The sequence below is a fragment of the Bubalus bubalis genome, chromosome 4, assembly GCF_019923935.1.
Source record: "Bubalus bubalis isolate 160015118507 breed Murrah chromosome 4, NDDB_SH_1, whole genome shotgun sequence".
Taxonomy (NCBI): Eukaryota; Metazoa; Chordata; class Mammalia; order Artiodactyla; family Bovidae; genus Bubalus; species Bubalus bubalis.
Genome location: NC_059160.1, coordinates 144728595 through 144746678, shown reverse-complemented (window position 1 = coordinate 144746678; position 18084 = coordinate 144728595). Strand labels below are relative to the sequence as shown.

Sequence of the window (18084 nt, the reverse complement as noted above, 5' to 3'; positions counted from 1 at the left end):
ATGAATAGCATGTAAAAGTTAAAGAAAAACCAGAGCTGCATTTTCATGTGAAAAACGATTAATAGTATCAGTTTGCAGGCTGGAATTATAAGAAGAAGCCCCTGCTTCTGCTTATAAGCAGAACTGCGATTTGAAGTCTCACCCATGGTGCGAATGCACCACCTTGGACCCTTTTCCCAGCTGGGGCTCCAGATTGCTATTACTTGGGACTTCCCAGTGTCATTCAAGTGTGGACGTAGGTTGTTGGCCCAATTTGGTGATGTATACACTGTTATTCCTCTCTATTGTTTCTGTTTCTTCTAATGACCGTATATTGAAATTAAGTTATATAATCTTCTAGAAAAAATTTAAATTGTTAAAAAAAAGAAAGAAGGACTTTGTCAAGGTTTAAGGTTCAGGGGAGGAAAAGAGCAATTGAGACTGAAGAGTGAATGAAACCCATGCTCCTGTTTCATGGGTGAAGGCCTCTGAGCAATGACAACATGAGGGACAGATCTCCAGGACTCCAGCCAGTGCTTGAAGAACGCTGAGGAATCATGTTTATCCTAGGAGGAATGGTGCCTCCAGGAGAAAACACCAAAGTCCTCGCCCACAGGGACATTTTAACCAGCCGCAGCCAAGTCCTCTCCGTGAGCAGCACCAGGGGTTTCCTCTTCTATCAAGTCAACTAGAGTTATTGCACCATGGTTCCACAAGGTTTGGGAGAGCATTTTAAAGCAAAATGAAAACAATAAGAGAAAAAGTATACAAAACACTATGATAGCAACTTTAAAGAGAAAAAAGACTGGAAGGGTATATTTCAAAATATTTCTCACATTGTCAGTGTGACAAGTCAATTGGGTTAATTTGTGTACTCAGCTCAGCCAGGAGCATGGCTTACTTTAATAGTTCTTTAAATTATTGTAAAATGTATCCAACAAATAGAGATATTCAATGAGTAGGGTGTGGAAAATGGGACAGAGAACCAGACAGGAAAGAAAATGACCTTTCATGCCTCAGAGAGGAAAGGTGAGGGCTGGAGCATCACACAGCATCAAGTCTACCCAAGACCCCCTGAAGAGGCTGTGGCAGCTGGGGAGGTCCCAGGGAAGTATTGGGTCACCCTTCAACAGTAATTGCCACATACCAGGCCCACAGGAGGGTTTATCCAAATTGGCCACATCTGTGCTACAGTGAGAACTTTCTAAAGATAAGTCCCTCTCTGATTCTCCTTCAAGGGCAGACACGGCAGAAGACAACCCTTCCCCACCCCACAAGAGATAAGGGCCAGAACTAGGAGAGCTCCCCCCACTAAGATGGGTTCCTTACCTGGTGTCTTTTCATAGCATTGGTCAGAGAGCTCACTACGTCTGTGCCCTGAACTCCCCTCGCCTTAAACTTCTTCGTCCATGAAAGCAGGATACCCTGGGGGAAGATATTAGATCCAGACAAAATAAAGAAGGCACTCAGTTCTGAAACTGAGCTGCAGAAATTTCATGCTTACTACAGTGGGTCCTCTGTAGCCTTCTCTTTAAGTTGAGTCACACCAATTCTTTCATTTCCTTAGAGGCATTTTCTAATAATTTTGACATGCGTATTACTCTCATCTGAGCAGTTTAAAATATTATACACAGGGGCAGAAAGAACAGTGGCTGCAGAGTCAGAATGCTTGGGGTCACAGTACAGTGTCCAAGTCATTTAACCTCCCTGAGCCTCAGTTTACTCATCTGGAAATGGAAACATCACCTCCCTGCCACAGGAGTGTTCTGATGGAAGTACCCGGAATGTGGCAGACACATGATGTGTGCAGAATGTCTAGTTTGCCAGGTCCACAAACAGAACCAACATGTTACCTTGTAAGACTCTTCTGGGGACTTAATTCCAACTTGGAAAAATGGATCTCAATATGCATTATCAATTATCTGCTTACAAGTGGTATTTCTCAAAGAGTTTCATGTCTAACATAGCAAATAATCACAGGATTTTTCAGACTGAAGAAGAACTTGCAGATTAAAAAATGCCCAAGGTTACCTAGTGGAGAGGACTTGAGCCCAAACTTACAAACTCCCTGACTAGCCCCACCCCCTCAGTTTAGGAATAAAGCAGACAAGCTTCAGAAAAGAAGGAAGTTGCTCCAAGTCTCATAGTCAGTGAAGGAGAGAGCCCAATTGGTAACCAGGTTTCTGAAACTAACGCCCTCCCCCACACCCCTCTAACCTCCCACCCCAACTTCAGAGATCAGGTTTTTTTCCCTGCACCACAGCGCTACCTAGTGGTAGCTCCCCCTAACTTCTGCCCTCTTGGGCTATGGTAACTCCTGCCCGCTGGACAGAGGAGTGAGAGATTGTTTGGTGGTATCCCCTCAAAAAGGATGCCAGGGACAATGTGGGACCTGTTAAGGGGAGATAAATGGGGGAGTGGGGAATAAATGCATGTGACATAGTGTTAAGTGGGGAAAAAAAGCTGTACATACAGCATAGCACCAGTATTCAATATAGATACAATTCCAAGGGGCTCAGACAGAAATGAATCTGCCTGCAATTCAGGAAACCCAGGCTCAGTCTCTGGTTGAGGAACATCCCCTGGAGAAGGGAGTGGCTACCCACTCCAGTATTCTTGCCTGGATATTTCCATGGACAGAGGAGGCTAACAGGCTATAGTCCATGGAATCCCAAAGAGTCGGACACAACTGAGTGACTAACACTTTCATGACTGCAAGGAAAACCCAATAATTCTAGTAGTGGCTATCTCTGAAGGTTGGGATTAGAGGAGATTTCTATTTTCTTCTTTAAAGTTTTCCATTCCGACCCTCTTTTCTCTCTCTTTTCCCCCCTACCTTTAAGAAATATTGCCATTTTATCATCAGAAACACACATACACACACAGAAATTTTTCTTTGATTAAGACTTTTCTGTTTCCTCATTTAAACAAACAAACCAACAAAATGACCTTGTCCTTTAAGTCCAATGCCCTGATCTTCTTTAATCGTTTTTTAGTGTCACAAAGAATCCTCCTCAGTCACACCCCCTCATGAAGTCTTCCCTTTCCCACCTCCTTCTGTACCTACATGGCCGATCAGACTGCACCTTCTCCAAAGCCCTTATTTTCATGTCACAAATTTACATGCAGCAGAATCGTGGTTAAACAGCTATGCCCACTCTTGGTTGTTATTACTAATGCATTTCCTTATGACTGAAACTTTTGTGCTTTAGACTTCTCTGAAAGGCAACCTGGGACGAAATTTTATAAAATGCAAGTAATTCAACTAGACTTGGAAGAGAAACATTTTCACCTTTACTTGATATAATCAAGCCACCCTTTCCTAGTTTAAATGTCATCCGAAAACTCTCCTTGGGATGCAACACAAAATGGGTCAAAATGCTTTCAGGCACCTATTGGTATTTTTTTAAAAACAACTCTGTTTACTTACTTCTGGGCAGGGGGTGTGTGGCATGCTGCACAGCATGTAAAAATCTTAGTTCTCTGACCACTGACCAAGCCTGCACCCCCCCTACACTGGGAGCAGAGAGAATAAACCACTGGATCACCAGAGAGTCGCCTGGTGGCATTTTAAACATTCTAGAGCTCTGTCTTTTTGGAAAATCAGTGTGGTCAGAGAGTTTGTGAGCTTCAGCTGAGCAATTCTTGGCTGTGTGGCCTTGGATAAGTCTCTTAACCTCTCTGAACTGCAGTTTCTTCAAATATAAAATTGAAATAATTTTATCTGCCTCATATGATTGCTTTGGGATTTTAATGAGGTTATACACATGGAGGGTTCAACATAGTACAAGTATAAAAATCTGAGGTAGAGTCTATCATCATTATCATAATCTTCCTTCTTCTTAAGGTCTCTGTTCCTAAACTCAAATAAGAAGTGTTTAACTATCTGGAGAATTGAGGCCTGATTTCCTGACTCCCCCCACTGCCCCTACTGACTTGGGGGAACTCTGTCCTTTAAACTTGCAAAGACAAGCAAAGCTCCACCTGGCCTCTTCTAACTTTCCTGAAACCTTTACACTATTTCCACCCCCCACCAATTCTTTCTTTAGAAAATAACTAATCAGTAAACCTTAGCCCATATCCTGTATAGATAGATGATGGTAAATTCTCATTCAATGGAACCCAGTAAAAGATTGATTACACCTTTCAATTGTCAGATAGTTATCAAGCAGCTATTAAATACAAGACACTGTGCTTGAGACCCTAGAAATGGACAGGAAGAACAATATAAAATAGTGCCTGTCCTCCAGAAATATCTGTTCAGTTGAGGGACAAGGTACAAAAGCATGAAGAGACAAGTTGTATGGGGACATTCATTAAAACTGAAGCTACCATCGATACACCAGGCACAGTGCTCAGCACATTACAGAAGCTTTGTCTAAGCTTCACCTCAGCCCAGCGAGTAGACAGTATCCCTGTTTTACAGATAAGAAAACAAGGGACCCAAGAAGTTAAGTAACTTGCCCAGGGGACACAACATGTCCTGAGCCATGATTCAAAGCCAGGTCTATTAAACGTGAAAACCCACTCCCTTTCCACTATCCCATAATCAATAAACGTCTCAAGGCAACAACATCAAACACATCCCAAGTCAAGATGGGTCCATGGATTGGCTGTGAGCTGGGTGCCATGACCTGTCTGGGCAGCAAGAGTTCAGGGACCATCACCCCAGGCAGGAGACCTGATTCAAGACAATAGCCTCCTGGCCCCAGAAAGCTCCCTGTCCTGTTATATGGCCCCTTATTTATTTTCACAGATTCACGTAAGATCAGGTTTACCTTCTCCCCATTTACAAACCGATAATCTGAGGCACAGAGAGGTGGATTACCCAAGTGCCCAGCTGGCTAGTTGCACAGCTAAGAGTACATCCCAGACACCAGGTATGCACTTCCCCTTCTTATTCTAGTTAACTGTGTCAGTGCTTCCGAGTGTGGTCGCCAGACCAACAACATCCATACCACCCAGTGAATATTAAAAATACAAATCTAAGGCTCCATTGGTTAAGAAACTCCTGCATGGGGCCCAGCAATCTGTATTTAACAAGCCCTCCAGGGGTTCTGACTAAACCAAGGTCTGAGAACCACTGAGCTTGGTGGTGAAAACATTTCATTCCTTGTGCTGTGCCCAGGGTAAATGTAAACTCAAGGCAGCCGTGGTACCATATTCTCTGCCTCACTGTTTAAAAACAAAGAAAAAACAAACAAGAAAACTCCTGCTGATCTTTCCTGTTCCCAGCCTGACCCCCGCACATGCCACATTCTCCAGCCCCAAACCCAAATCCTACACAGCTTATTCCCTCCCTTGCACCAGTCTTACCTCTTCTAATTTAGTCTGTTTGCAGGGAAAGGAAAAGGTTAGGCCAAGAGGTAATTTCTTCTGCATCAGTTCTTTGGTCTTCATGAAATCTGCCAGACAGTCAGCTACATATTCAAACAGCTGCAGGGAAGAGAAAGCATAGCACACAGGGCTAAGGTCATCCAGAAACTTGGTACCAAGGACCACCTTCACAGAGCCCCCGGCCTTGGTACCTCTGTGCCATTCCCTCGGATGATTTCATTGGGTGTTGGGTAAAACTGACTCTCCATCTGGACATTTCGTTTCCCCTCTTCAGAGACTTGCACCTTCAAGACTCGAAACTTGGATCCTCCAAGATCCAGGGAGAGAAATTCCCCATTTTCTATGAAAAATATAAACCCCCAAAAGTTATCATTTACTGAGAGTCTGCTATACACAAGCTCTGCATTAGAAGTTGGACCATGATAAACATGAAATCTCACACCCCCACAAGCCAGGTATGCCCGTGTGCCAAGACTCTAGAAGTGTGACTGTTGATTTGCACCCTCCCAGTGAAGGGCAAAGTTGGGGTGTGACCCAAGTCTGCCTGCCTCTGGCGCCTCAGCCATGCCCACTGGGCCATCCTGTAGGGAATAAATGTGTTCATTGGGAGAGGGGAAATGTGCATACACTTTAGGCAGGTGGTAATAGAAATGTGCCTTGAGAGACTTCTCTGGTGGTACAGTGGATAAGAATCTGCCTGCTGATGCAAGGGGCATGGGTTCAATCCCTGGTCTGGGAAGATTCCACATGCTGCAGAGCAACTAAGACCATGCACCACAACTACTGAGCCCGCACACTGTAACTACCGAAGCCCATGCATATAGAGCCTGTGCTCTGCATCAAGGGAAAATGCTGCAATGAGAAGCCCGCACACCATAACTAGAGAAAGCCTGCAGGCAGCAAAAAGACCCAGCATATCCAAAAATTAAAAAAAAAGAAAGAAACGAGCCTCGAGGATGGAGCTTATTCTAGCACCCCACAACCACCACAACCAGGAAGGGAGAGTTGATACTCCACAAAATGCAAATAAGGCAGAAAAGACAGGAGGATTTCAGGGAAGAGAAACCAGCTTCATACAAGCCTCAGTCTCATGGACAGAGAGAAAATACTCTAGGAGGGAAGGGAGACAAACACCTAAACCTGGCCCTTAAGGAGCCAAGCATGCTTAATATTTTGGGCCAGAGTCATTCCAAAAGGAGAAAATGTAACATGACCTAGCCCAGTATAAGACAGATGCTATTAATAAGACGGTAGTAATGACACACGTGTTGGGGTGAGGCGGCCCACCCTGATGACTTCAACTCAGTCATCAGCATCCATCCAGCCAGAATTCCTGCCTAGGACCCTGCCAGTGTCTTTAGCAACAGCCACAGATCTGGGATGGGAGCTCATGTGTGCAGACCCTTGAACCAACAAGTCTTCGTACAAAATTAACTGTGCTGGAAAATTGGCTGCATGTACCAGGCATACTTCATGACATATACCCAAGGCATGTATAAATGAAACTCCATGTACACCAATCTGGTCACCCAAATGGCCTTTTTTTGGTACCATGTGACCCTAGACACAGCTGCCTGAATCTAAGGGATCAGCTGGCCATTCGGATTCATTCCTTGTAAAATGTGAAATAAAACACAGAGGGAAATTGCTAGTAAAAACAGAAATGGAAGTGTCCTGCATACCAGAGGTCATCTGGTAGCCAAGGTGGCCACATGGTACGCTGAAACCATAGACATTGGGCTTTCCTGCCCTGGCTTGTGCTATGTCTGGCTTGTGCCCCTTTTCCTTCTCCACTCTCTAGTGCAGCATCTCCCAAAGGTGCACAGGGACTGAATGAGTAGATTTCTGGAGATTCACGATCTCCAAAGGGAGAAGCCTGGGAAACTGTATATTTAGGAATTATCCCATTGAAGTGAAAGTGAAGTCGCTCAGTTGTGTCCGACTCTTTGCGACCCCATGGACTGTAGCCTACCTGGCTCCTCCATCCATGGGATTTTCCAGGCAAGAGTACAGGAGTGGGCTACCATTTCCTTCTCCAGGGGATCTTCCTAACCCAGGGATCGAACCCAGGTCTCCCGCATTGTAGGCAGACACTTTACCGTCTGAGCCACCAGGGAAGTCCCCCAGGTGACTCCTGGGAAATGCTTAGGCAAGTGTGGAACCTTTGCCCCAGTGCAGACATCTGGGGCCCTCAGCTGATAACACAGTGGCTGCTGGTCTCACCCACAAGGCTTAGCCTCCAGGCTGCCTGGAGGCAGAGGTCAAGAAGAGAGGCCACTGGAGAGGGGCCTAAAGAATCACTGACACATTCAAATCACAAGATGGGCACTTCCTGTCCCCCTTCCCTTGTGACTGGTGGAGAAGAAGGCACAAATCACAACCATGCTTTTAAGGCTCTTGTAAGAACAGTCAAGTGCAGCTCCCCGACTGACAGCCGGGAGGTCACTAAGGCTCTATCGGGTTACCCGCCTCAGGCAGGTTCAGATGAAGGAGGGGAAACTAGAGTGGGCCAGCGCTGAAGGATTTCTTCTGGAAACTGCACACATTTCAGAAATGGAGGCCCCAAGAGATTAGGAAATAATCCTGAAATCAGACCAGGAGCTCATAGGAGCTCCATAGCACTTGGGACATCTTGGAGAGTTTCAAGCATTCCTTGTCCATGACCTCATCTGATGCTACCAAACCTACAAGTTGGTGGACAAACTGGCCACATCTCTTTTACTAATGAGAACAGGGGTACAGTGGTTCTGGGACTTGACAAAGGCATATGGCTCCATAAGGACTCTGGGCCCAGGGATCTCACTGCTGCAGAATCCCTGGTGAGACCGATTGTGTAGTGAGAGGCTCTGAGGAGACCATGAAGACAGGAGGTGGCGTCTCCTGGCCTGATGAGGAGGTAATTTCTAAAACTTGGTCAGTTTCACTTCTAAACCTTCCTGAAGCAGCCAGCAGCCTCCAGACCATCGAAGGCCACTTTCCCTTGCTTCTGGGGACACACCTCTACAAGAAGAGCCAAAGCACTGGAAGCCAGGAGGACTCTGAGCTGGTGCTCCCCAACACACACACACCTCAGGACTCAGGTGCTTCTCTGAATGGCCCCAGAGGACCCATCAAGGACCACAGTCTTCTCAGCATTCTCAAAGAGCAGTGTCAGAACTCAGCAGAGATTTCAAAGCAGGACTGTCTGTCTTCAGAGCTTGTATTTCTCCACATGGTACAGTGCCCATGCCACACAACCCCCACCAGCGAGGGAATGGGTCTTTCCCATCACAGTTCCCAGGAGCCTCTCACATGGCAGAGTCAAGCAACTTTGGCCTACGTGTTCTCCCAGAGGGGCCCAGAGCCCTGCTAATCCAATCAAAGATCCCTGAGAGCTCCCTAAACTTTAGTCCTTGCTCCCTCGAAAGCCCAAAGCCCCTGCTGAAGCTTGGTTGGAGCACTGGGACTTTGACACTGGGGGGAGCCCCTTGGCCCTCATTGCTCTCATCTGAGTTGGGGATAAGAGCTCCACCATGGGGTTTTTATGGGGATTGTATGAGACAGCGCGTCCCTAGCACCCCATGACCACAGGAGGTGTGTAGTAGATACCAATTTCTTTCCTTCCTATGGCTTTACCCAGAGGCTGAGAGTACAGCAGTTTTATGGCAAAAATAATAGTTCCCACAAGATGTTTACATCCTGATCATGGGTCCTATGAATATATTAGGTTCTGTGACAAGAAGGAAGGTTGCAGATAGAATCAAAATTGTTCATCAGTTGGCCTAATGCAATCACAGGGTTTTAAAGTATGGAAGAGGGAGGCAGAAGGGTCAGAGTCAGAGATCTGAAGATGCTACACTGGGGCTTGAAGATGGGAAGGGCATGAGCCAGGCAACATAGGAAAAGCTGGGAAATTCGAGGAAACAGAGAGACGCTTCCCTAAAGCCTCCACAAGGAATGCGGCTCAGCCACATCTTGATGATAGCCCTTGATTATAGACCCATCTCAGACTTCTGACCTCTGGGGCTGCAAGAGAATAAATGTGTGTTGTTTAGAGCTACTAAGTGTGTGCTAACTTATTATAGCACCAAGAGAGAACACATTTTACAGATAGAAAAATCAAAGCTAAACATTTTGCCAAAGGTCAGTGATCAATGACAGACCTGGGCCTAGAACCCAGGTTTCTTCAATTACCATTTAGTATTTTTTCCACTATTCTATCTTCCACTACTTGCTATCTGTAGCCCAGAACCTAGGTACTTAGGAGTGAAATGCCATTTACTATCCGTTCTGCAAACATTTCAGGCCTAGTCTGCATCCAGGACTATGCAGCGCTCAGAGCACTGTTTGAAGAAGATGCAGAGCCTGCCCTCAGGTCGCATTGGTCCAGTGTCAAGACTCGCATACACAGCAGGGTGACAAGCACCTAACCCAGCATGGGGATGCTTCCCAGGTGGAGTCAGTGATCTCTACACTAAGGTGGAAAGGCCAGGTTGGTGTTCATAAGGGGAAGAGTGTTGGGATGCTCTAGCAGGAGAGGGAACAGAATGCGTAGCGCCAAGGCAGGCAGGAAGAAAGCAAGATGTATTGGAACTTTGGCTCCAAACTTTTGATATGGAACATTACAGGAGTCGGGAAGGTGGGAGGGGGAATATGTGGAGAGGTAAGCCAGGAAACAGGAGACAACTTCAGGTACCCATCAGCCAAAAGGGAGCCAGGGGGAGCAGTGTCCCTGGCCGCCCCCAGCCTCACTCACCCGAGCCGTCTGGAATGGCCCTGACGAAGGTGGGCAGCATCTTCACCGAGGCTGTGGGGTTGGTGTCCTTCCCTAGGCCCTTCTGCATTTCTGCCTGGAACCGAGCCATGATGTCCAAAAGGGTCTCATCGGAGAGGCGCATGTGGTACAGGAACCTGTCCACCTGGAACAGAGTGCAGAGCGATCAGGGTTGGCGGCTGGGGGCACCTGCCCTCCATTCAAGGCTGTTAATTCCCACTTCAGGCAGAAAGCTGCATTCCTGACTCAGGACAGCTTCTTTTTTTTTCTTTTTAAGATTTATTTATTTATTTTTGGCTCTGCCAGGTCTTCGTTGCTGTGCACGGGCTTTCTCCAGTTGCGGCGAGCAGGGGTCACTCTCCAGCTGTGGCATGCAGGCTTTTCACTGTGATGGCTTCTCTTGAGGAGCACAGGCTCTAGGCCGAGTAGCTGTTGCTCATGGGCTCAGCTGCCACACAGCATGTGGGAACTGAACCCATGTTCCCCGTGTCGGCAGGCAGACTCTCAACCACTAGACCATCAGGGAAGTCCCTGGGACAGCTTCTTGATGTGGATCCCCAAAGGTCCCTTGCCTGACCCCTCGCTGAGCTTAGAAGAACAGAATTGAATGGAAAACTGAGGGGTGAGGGGTAGGGACTTCTTCCTCTGAAGGACAAGCCCTGAGGAAAAAATGGTTCCCCCACTTTTCTGATGGGACAATAGAGGGGCAAAAACAAGAAGGACTCAGTTTCTAATTCCTAGTTCCACCATTTCCCATTGCCTCTCCACTGGAAGAGACTAACTTATAGAGTGAACCTTAAATTCCAAAACAGGGAAGCTTTCTTTTATGCAATGATAATAATAGCTATTCACATGTCTCCCCTTGTTCATGGGCTGCTAGGAAGCTCACAGCCAAATTCAGTTTCCAAGTACAATCTCTGAAAGTGAAGTTGCTCAGTCGTGTCTGACTCCTTGTGACCCCATGGACCATAGCCTACCAGGTTTCTCCGTCCATGGGATTTTCCAGGCAAGAATACTGGAGCGGGTTGCCATTTCCTTCTCCAGGGGATCTTCCCATCCCAGGGGTCGAACCCAGGTCTCCCGCATTGTAGGTAGACGCTTTACCCTCTGAGCCACCAGAGAAGTCACAATCTCTGAAGTCCAGTGCTTTAAATTTCCTTTTTAACTGAGGTTGTTCTAACTAAGATGAAGTTTAACTTTTAAAGCCAGCTCAAATTGCTATTAGAAATGAGTGGATGTCACTCACATAATCATAAAATTGGGACAAAGGACAAACGCCCCAATGGAGGAAAGATATAAAAATTATTCTTGCTGTACACAGTCCATTTTAAGGTAGGAGTCACGTCTTACTACCGGCCTCCCCATGCTGACATGAGTCACTCGGTGGTGTGGCTTGGACTCCCAGGGCTCGCTGGGTTGGAGAATCAGAAGGGACAGTGGGACAGGCGCCTTGTATTGCCACCCTGCTTTATATACTGAACAGCCTCACTATTCATCCAGGTCACAAGAAGGCTTGATCTGGGCACATTCCTGTAGGAATTGCTTCCCCACACTTTTCCCTAAGGCTAAGAACATTGGTTGCAGTCTAAAAAATGCTTTTGTGTGTGATACCTCATCTAATCTCCAAGATATCCATTTGAGTCTCTTGCATTGTGGGCAGATTCTTTACCGTCTGAGCCACCAGGGAAGCCCCTTGAGGCAGCCAGGTAAGGCCAAAATGATGGCTCCTAATTGAGAGATGGGGACTCCAAGGCTCAGAGCCATTAGGAGAGCTGTATGTCAGGGGCAGCACCGGGACTCTAATTCCTCCACGTTCCTCACTCCAAAGGCCTGGTTTTGCTTCACAGCTTTGTGCAGGACCCGCGAGTCCAACAGACAAATTATACCAAAGCCAGGGGTCACATGACCTTTATCATAAGACAGGTACCCAGCCTTCAGCCAAGCCTAGACGGCAGGCATCTCAGTTCAGTCCAGAGCCAATATGGAGTCCTAAGCCAGTGAAGTGGTCCATGGCTTTTGGGAGCCTGGGGACCAGAAAGAAGCCAGAAGACCATCAGAGAGCCATTAACAAAAGAGGACAATTGGGCTTTCAGCATATTTGAGGAGATAGGATGGAACCAGGTCATGCTTCATTAAGGGCTTCTGTTCGCTCGGAGTCTGTTTATGACTAATTGGTTGGCACAGCAACAGACAAGGAAACAGCCGACAGAAAGGACATGACCCAAGTAATTGGGGCTCAGAGAAGGGTGAGATGTGTCCCTCAGGAACTAAACTTGCTCTTTTACCACCCCAAGGCCCTTCAGACAGTGACCCTGAACCTACTGCTCATTTCTTCCCATCCCCAGAGTATAATGAGCGTCTCTAGGCATCCCCATAGCATCATCCTTTGTAAGTAAGGAATGGTTTTGAGACCCTTTGGAGTCATTTGCCAGCTGATATTTAAAAGAGTCATTCAGGACTTGGGGTTACTACTCCTGCTGTTTCAATAAGTTAAAGTTATGTCCAAAAAAAAATGTCAACTAGCATGGCTTTCTTGTTTTGTATATATATATTTTATCTTCCACAACACCTGGTAAAGTAGCTAGAAAAGAAGAAAGAAACCTATGTTGGGACAAAAACACTGTATTTTAAACCCAAACAGGTGATTTGAGGACCGTATAACCAGGAACACGCATTGCAGGCACCAAGGAAGGTACCTGAGTGCCTACTCAAGAGAGTCACTCACTTGTGCTACTTGTTGGTTCTTTTGTTTAGAAAATATCTCATGTCATATCAGTGACTCACAAATCATATGACATGAGATATTTTCTAAACAAAAGAACCAACAAGTAGCACATTTAACATACAAAGAGCAAATTCAAAAATGTAAGCTCAAAGCTGCTGAATTACAGAATGTGGGAGCTGGAAGGGACTTTACAGATCACTTAGTCCAAAGGTCCCATATTATGAAGCGAGAGTCATAAAATGGTTCAACTCTTGGACCCAGTGATTTCACTTCTGGAAACCTACCCTTAGGAAACAATCCCAAATATGGAGAATGTTAAATGCATGCCTATGTTTAACATAGCAATACTTTAATTGGCAAAAAATGTTTGTGAAAGTAGCTGAATGTCCAAAAAGATGGGGAAGTTTGAATTATGGCATATCCAACTTGATTGAATATTGTTATTGTTTAGTCAGTAAGACTCTTTTGCAATCCCATCAACTGTAGCCCAAAGGCTCTTCTGTCCATGGAATTTTCTGGGCAAGAATACTGGAGACAGTTGCCATATCCTTCTCCAGGGGATCTTTCTGACCCAGAATTGAACTCATGTCTCCTGCATTGGCAGATGGATTCTTTTTTAAAAAAATTTATTTATTTTTTAATCATGGCAGGTGGATTCTTTACCATTAAGCCACCAGAAAAGCCTCAACAGAATATTAGGAAGGTATTAAAATGATAATTATGGAGAAATCTATATACCTGGTTACGATATAACAGTAAGTGAAGGACACAGATCCAGAACAATATGCACCAATATGCAACAATATGCATATAACTATAAAAACATCACTGTGAAAAAAGACTACAAAGTCTTCCACATGGCAAATATGACAGTGTTTATGAGAAGGATGGGACTAAAGGTAACATCTCTACTTTTTTCAATGTTGACTTACTTAACTGTAAAAAGTACACATAGAAAACCCTAGCCAGTCCTCTCTCTTATGAATGTACAATCTGCAGGTCAGTGACCAAACTCAGCTCAATGCTATCACTAGGTCAAATAATGTCAATGCATGGAATGGGAAAAGCAGCTGTAAGAGTGGTTTCTCCTTTCTCTTCTTATCTTCCCTCTCTCTTTCCCTTTCTTCTTCCTTTCTGTTTTATTTTCATTTTAGTGTTGGTATAAGCAGGTTTCAAAAATCATCCCAGGTTCTGAATACTAACACTTGCGGGCAAGTAGGGCCCAGGATCTTGACAACTCTCAAGGCAGGAAGCACAGAAACTCTGGAGGGGACTGGCTGCTTGACCAGGAGGGAGAAGGAGCCCGTGCCTTTTGACCAGATGTATTGTCACCATGAGGAGGCTGAATGAGTTGCTGTTTCTCTGAACCTGTGACTCATCCAAGCAGCTCATAAAACCTTGCTATGCCAGACACCTGCTGGCCCACTCACTCCAGGTGGCTGGAAAATGTTCCTGAATATCCTTGCTCACCTCACTCTTAACTTTCTCCCGGGAGAGAGAGGGGTCACCTCCAGGCCTTGACAAACACCGATCCTCCTCCCAGAAGGACCGAGAATAGATTGTTGGAGGCTGCGTACCTTGCCTCCTGGGCCTGCACCTGGGCTGGTGGACAAACATGTCCAGCCTGATTCCAGGGTGTGACTAAAGGTTAACCACCACAACGGGGCCCAAGGAAATGAAACTCATTTGCTAGAATTGGAGGTATAGAGGTTGCAAAGACTCCCCTTGGGGGCTGGAGAGACACCATGCAGCTTGCATAGTGATTAAGAAGTAAATGAATTCTTAAGCAGTGCTGTTTAGCACTTTTCCACCTCCTTAAGCTAGTAGAGGGCTCCATGAATCTAATTGATAAATGAAAAGTCAGATAACTTAACTCTGACTGATTTACAATATTTCCAGAGAAGCAAGCCAGCTCCCTAATGAATGTAGGGAGGGAGGTTATCCCACCCAGCGCAGGAGGGCTGCCCAAAGGTGCCATGCTTCCTTCCTTTCAGTTTGAAAGGCTAGGAAGCATCATGACACAATGGAAAGAATGCTGGAGGAGGAGTCAGAAGCTTGGGTTTAATCCCTACTCCACCTTAAATACCTGGGTAATCTTGGCTAAACCAACCTACTGGCAGGAGAAGAGGAAAACAGAGGATGAGATGATTGAATGGCATCACCAACCTGATGGACATGAGTTTGAACAAGCTCCAGGAGTCGGTGATGGAAGTCGGGAATCGGAAGCCTGGCGTGCTGCAGTTCATGGGGTCGCAAAGAGTCAGACATGACTGAGCAACTGAACTGAACTGACCTGCTGGGAGGACCTCTGGTATCTATAAATTGAGAGATTCTTGTGCCCAGAGCCCTGCCACTGGTATGGCTAGAGTGGCAGGCTGGCCTCATTCCAGGCTGCCAGGAGAGAATGCTGTTGGCCTCCAGCCTTGGCAACTTTTAATCAGCCCACCTTGGAATCAATTCCATAGATAGGTTTCTTGGGCAAAGTGGCAAAATAATGCACATCATTAATAGCACACACACCCCTGGCAAACAGCACATACCAATAATTTATATTTTGATTACTATACGTGGAATCTCACACCCCTTTTGGTGTTTGCATTTATATCTTTTCAAGCACATGAAGAATCACGTGAATTACTTCTAAAGTTCTCAAATTCTTTAAAAAAAAAACAAAACAAAATGATTCTCCTTTGTAGCCCTCCCTCCTAAACATCTCTCACATCAAACACAATCATCTCCAGGCTTTCTACAGACTTTCTCCTCATCCCCTTCCCGTCTGGTGTCTGCCAGGAATTTTTGAGTGAAACTGAAGGCTCAGAACACTATGCAATGTACAGCTGGTGGGAGATTTACCTCTTTGTCCCCTTCTGTGAGTTTTTTTTTTTTTTTTTTTAAACCACTCCTGTGTCCCTTGTGGCTATTCTAATAAGCTCTCTTAAATCTTTTTACATGTAGGGGTCAGTTTATCAGGGAAGACAGAACCAGGTATCTCTCAGCTCTGAGAGTGCTTACCTTCTTGATCTGGTCTTCCTTCAGCTTGGTGAAGTAAAACGCCATCAAGTGTACCGCAAACATTTTCTCCAAGTTTGGTTTCTCCTGAGGTGAGCAGAGGTTTCCGTGCCGTGTTACTCCCACGTCTCTGGAAAGCTGCCCACTTCCAGTCCAGCCTGGAGGCTTCCAGGGAACTAGGTGCTACAGATTAAATACTTGCGGGCTGCTCAGTTCAATGATTAAACTTTGCCCCCAGTCTCTGGTCCCTCCCTCCAGCACACACTCGATTGTCTAATAGGAGGCTCGGGGTGGTAGCTGAGGGTTGGTGGAAGTCAGGCAAGGGGTGGGTTGCTTGACTCTTTGAGAACTGGGTGTCACAAAATCTCGTTGCTAAGCAACATGCTCAAGCTAGTGCCCCACCAAGCCCACTCAGCTGAGGAAAATCTTCTGAGGAGTTGACCATTAAACAAAGCCAACTTCCAACCGGCTGAGCAGCTCTGCAAAAGTCTAGTCTCAGGCTTTTCTCTTCAGTCCTTTCTTCCCAACACAGGGACGTAACTCTTGGATCCCTGCTCTTCTAGAGCACTACCTTAATTAAGACTAAGTATTGCCCTGGTCAGAGATTTCAAGAATGCTGGGGCAAATTCCTTCATTTGTGACAGATCAAGATCTCTTAGCTAACAGCCTGTGGTATTGGAAAAAAAAATCAATAAAGGTTTATCTTTTCAGAATGGTAAGCCAGAAAACCTTGATTTCCCAGATAAGGAACTAGGGGAAAAATATCCATGAGAAGGAATGAAATCACCTGTACTCATTGTACTCACTGTGCTATTGGCGAGAAAAATCGAAGTCACAAGCAGGAAATGTCTTAGGCCACTAGGATATTTGGTTCACGTATTTCATGCATCATACTTGATGTGAGAAGGGCCCATAAAGGAGTCAACATATGGGTACGACAGACCTTGCATTCTTCCTAGAGTCGTTGGTCAGCTAATAAAACCAACAACAATGTTAACAACAGTAGCTAACAGGGATGGAACACTTCCTATTTCCATTTTATAAACGTGAACACTGAGGCCCAGAAAGGTTAATTTACTCAAAATCACAAAGCTTGCAAACAGTACAATGAAGAATCGAATCCAGGAGTTTCATTTCAGGGCCCAGCTCTTAACCAATACATAGCATTGCCTTTCTTGTTTTTCCACATGATAGATAATTAATAGCTACGACTAGCAGCAGTGTTCTGTTGGGTTATTGTCAAGAATTCCAACTCCAGTTGACCCTTGAATAACACGGGGTTTGAACTGCATGGGTCCACTTATATGTGGATTTTTTTCAACAGTAAATACTACAGTACTCCATGATCCAGGGCTGGTTGAATCCTGCAGATGTGGAATCGCAGATACAGGGGAACCACATACATGGTGGGCCGGCTGTTAACTGTTAAATTTTAGACTGCATGGAAGGTCTGGTGCCCCTAACCTCTGAGTTGTTCAAGGGTCAACAGTACTCGGAAAACTAAACACAGAGATATCACTACAACAGGATCTTCCCAGTAGGGGGAAATGGCTAAATAAGGAAATTTCTGAGCATAAGGTCCCAAACACTAACCAAACGCTTCCTAAAATTAGCAACTGCCTGATGTTAAGGAGGGTCAGATGGGCACCCCAGTGTTTCTCTGCTCCCATAGGCACCTGCTCTACAATACAAAGGGAGAACACTGTTTCCTGGTCAGCTCAACAGCCTCAGTTTTGTTTTCTTTTCAGCAGCATAATCTCATTAACCAAGACAATTGCCAGGGTGAGAACCTTTGACGGCTGCCTCTTCAGAAGGCATTGATTCTCCAATCAGTGCTCACCGCCCATCCATCATATGGATGAGCCACTAGAGGTCTAGCTTGAGCCCAGGATGCTCGATTACAATTACTCAAATGCTTTTCTCAGATTGATATAAAACCCTCTCCCAGACTGAGAAACTATCCTTTTCGGTGTGTTTACCCCTCAGACTCTGAATGCTTTCAGCTCCCCTGTCATTCCTACAAGCAAGCAAAGGTTAATCTTCAGTTGTTGACACTACTCGGCATGTGGAATTGTTGGTTTCCTGAGGCAGATTGTGTTGTCCCTGAGTCTACACTGGATGAGGATAACATCCCGGCAGGTCACCTGCCCATGAGGGATAACAGCATTGTCCTAATTCCTTCATTTAAAAAGTAACCTCTGAGGTGCAGTGTGGCACCGAGATGATCGATCTACTCAACATGGGAATAAAGGGTTACAATGACTCGTGGACAAAAGGACAC

At 45.7% G+C, this 18084-nt stretch overlaps 1 protein-coding gene across 1 annotated transcript in view; it reads right to left on the bottom strand.

Annotated features, from left to right (window-relative positions):
• The window catches only part of HKDC1 (hexokinase domain containing 1), a 41638-nt gene extending 24811 nt beyond the window's left edge, over window positions 1-16827 (bottom strand). The window contains exons 1-5 of the mRNA XM_006060318.4: window positions 15807-16827; window positions 10052-10214; window positions 5508-5656; window positions 5296-5415; window positions 1309-1404 (exon numbers count right to left, since the gene is read on the bottom strand). Coding sequence (XP_006060380.3) covers window positions 1309-1404; window positions 5296-5415; window positions 5508-5656; window positions 10052-10214; window positions 15807-15869 — 591 coding nt within the window. The 5' untranslated portion in view covers window positions 15870-16827. The remainder of the gene's footprint in view (window positions 1-1308; window positions 1405-5295; window positions 5416-5507; window positions 5657-10051; window positions 10215-15806) is intronic.
• Window positions 16828-18084: the final 1257 nt, after the last annotated feature.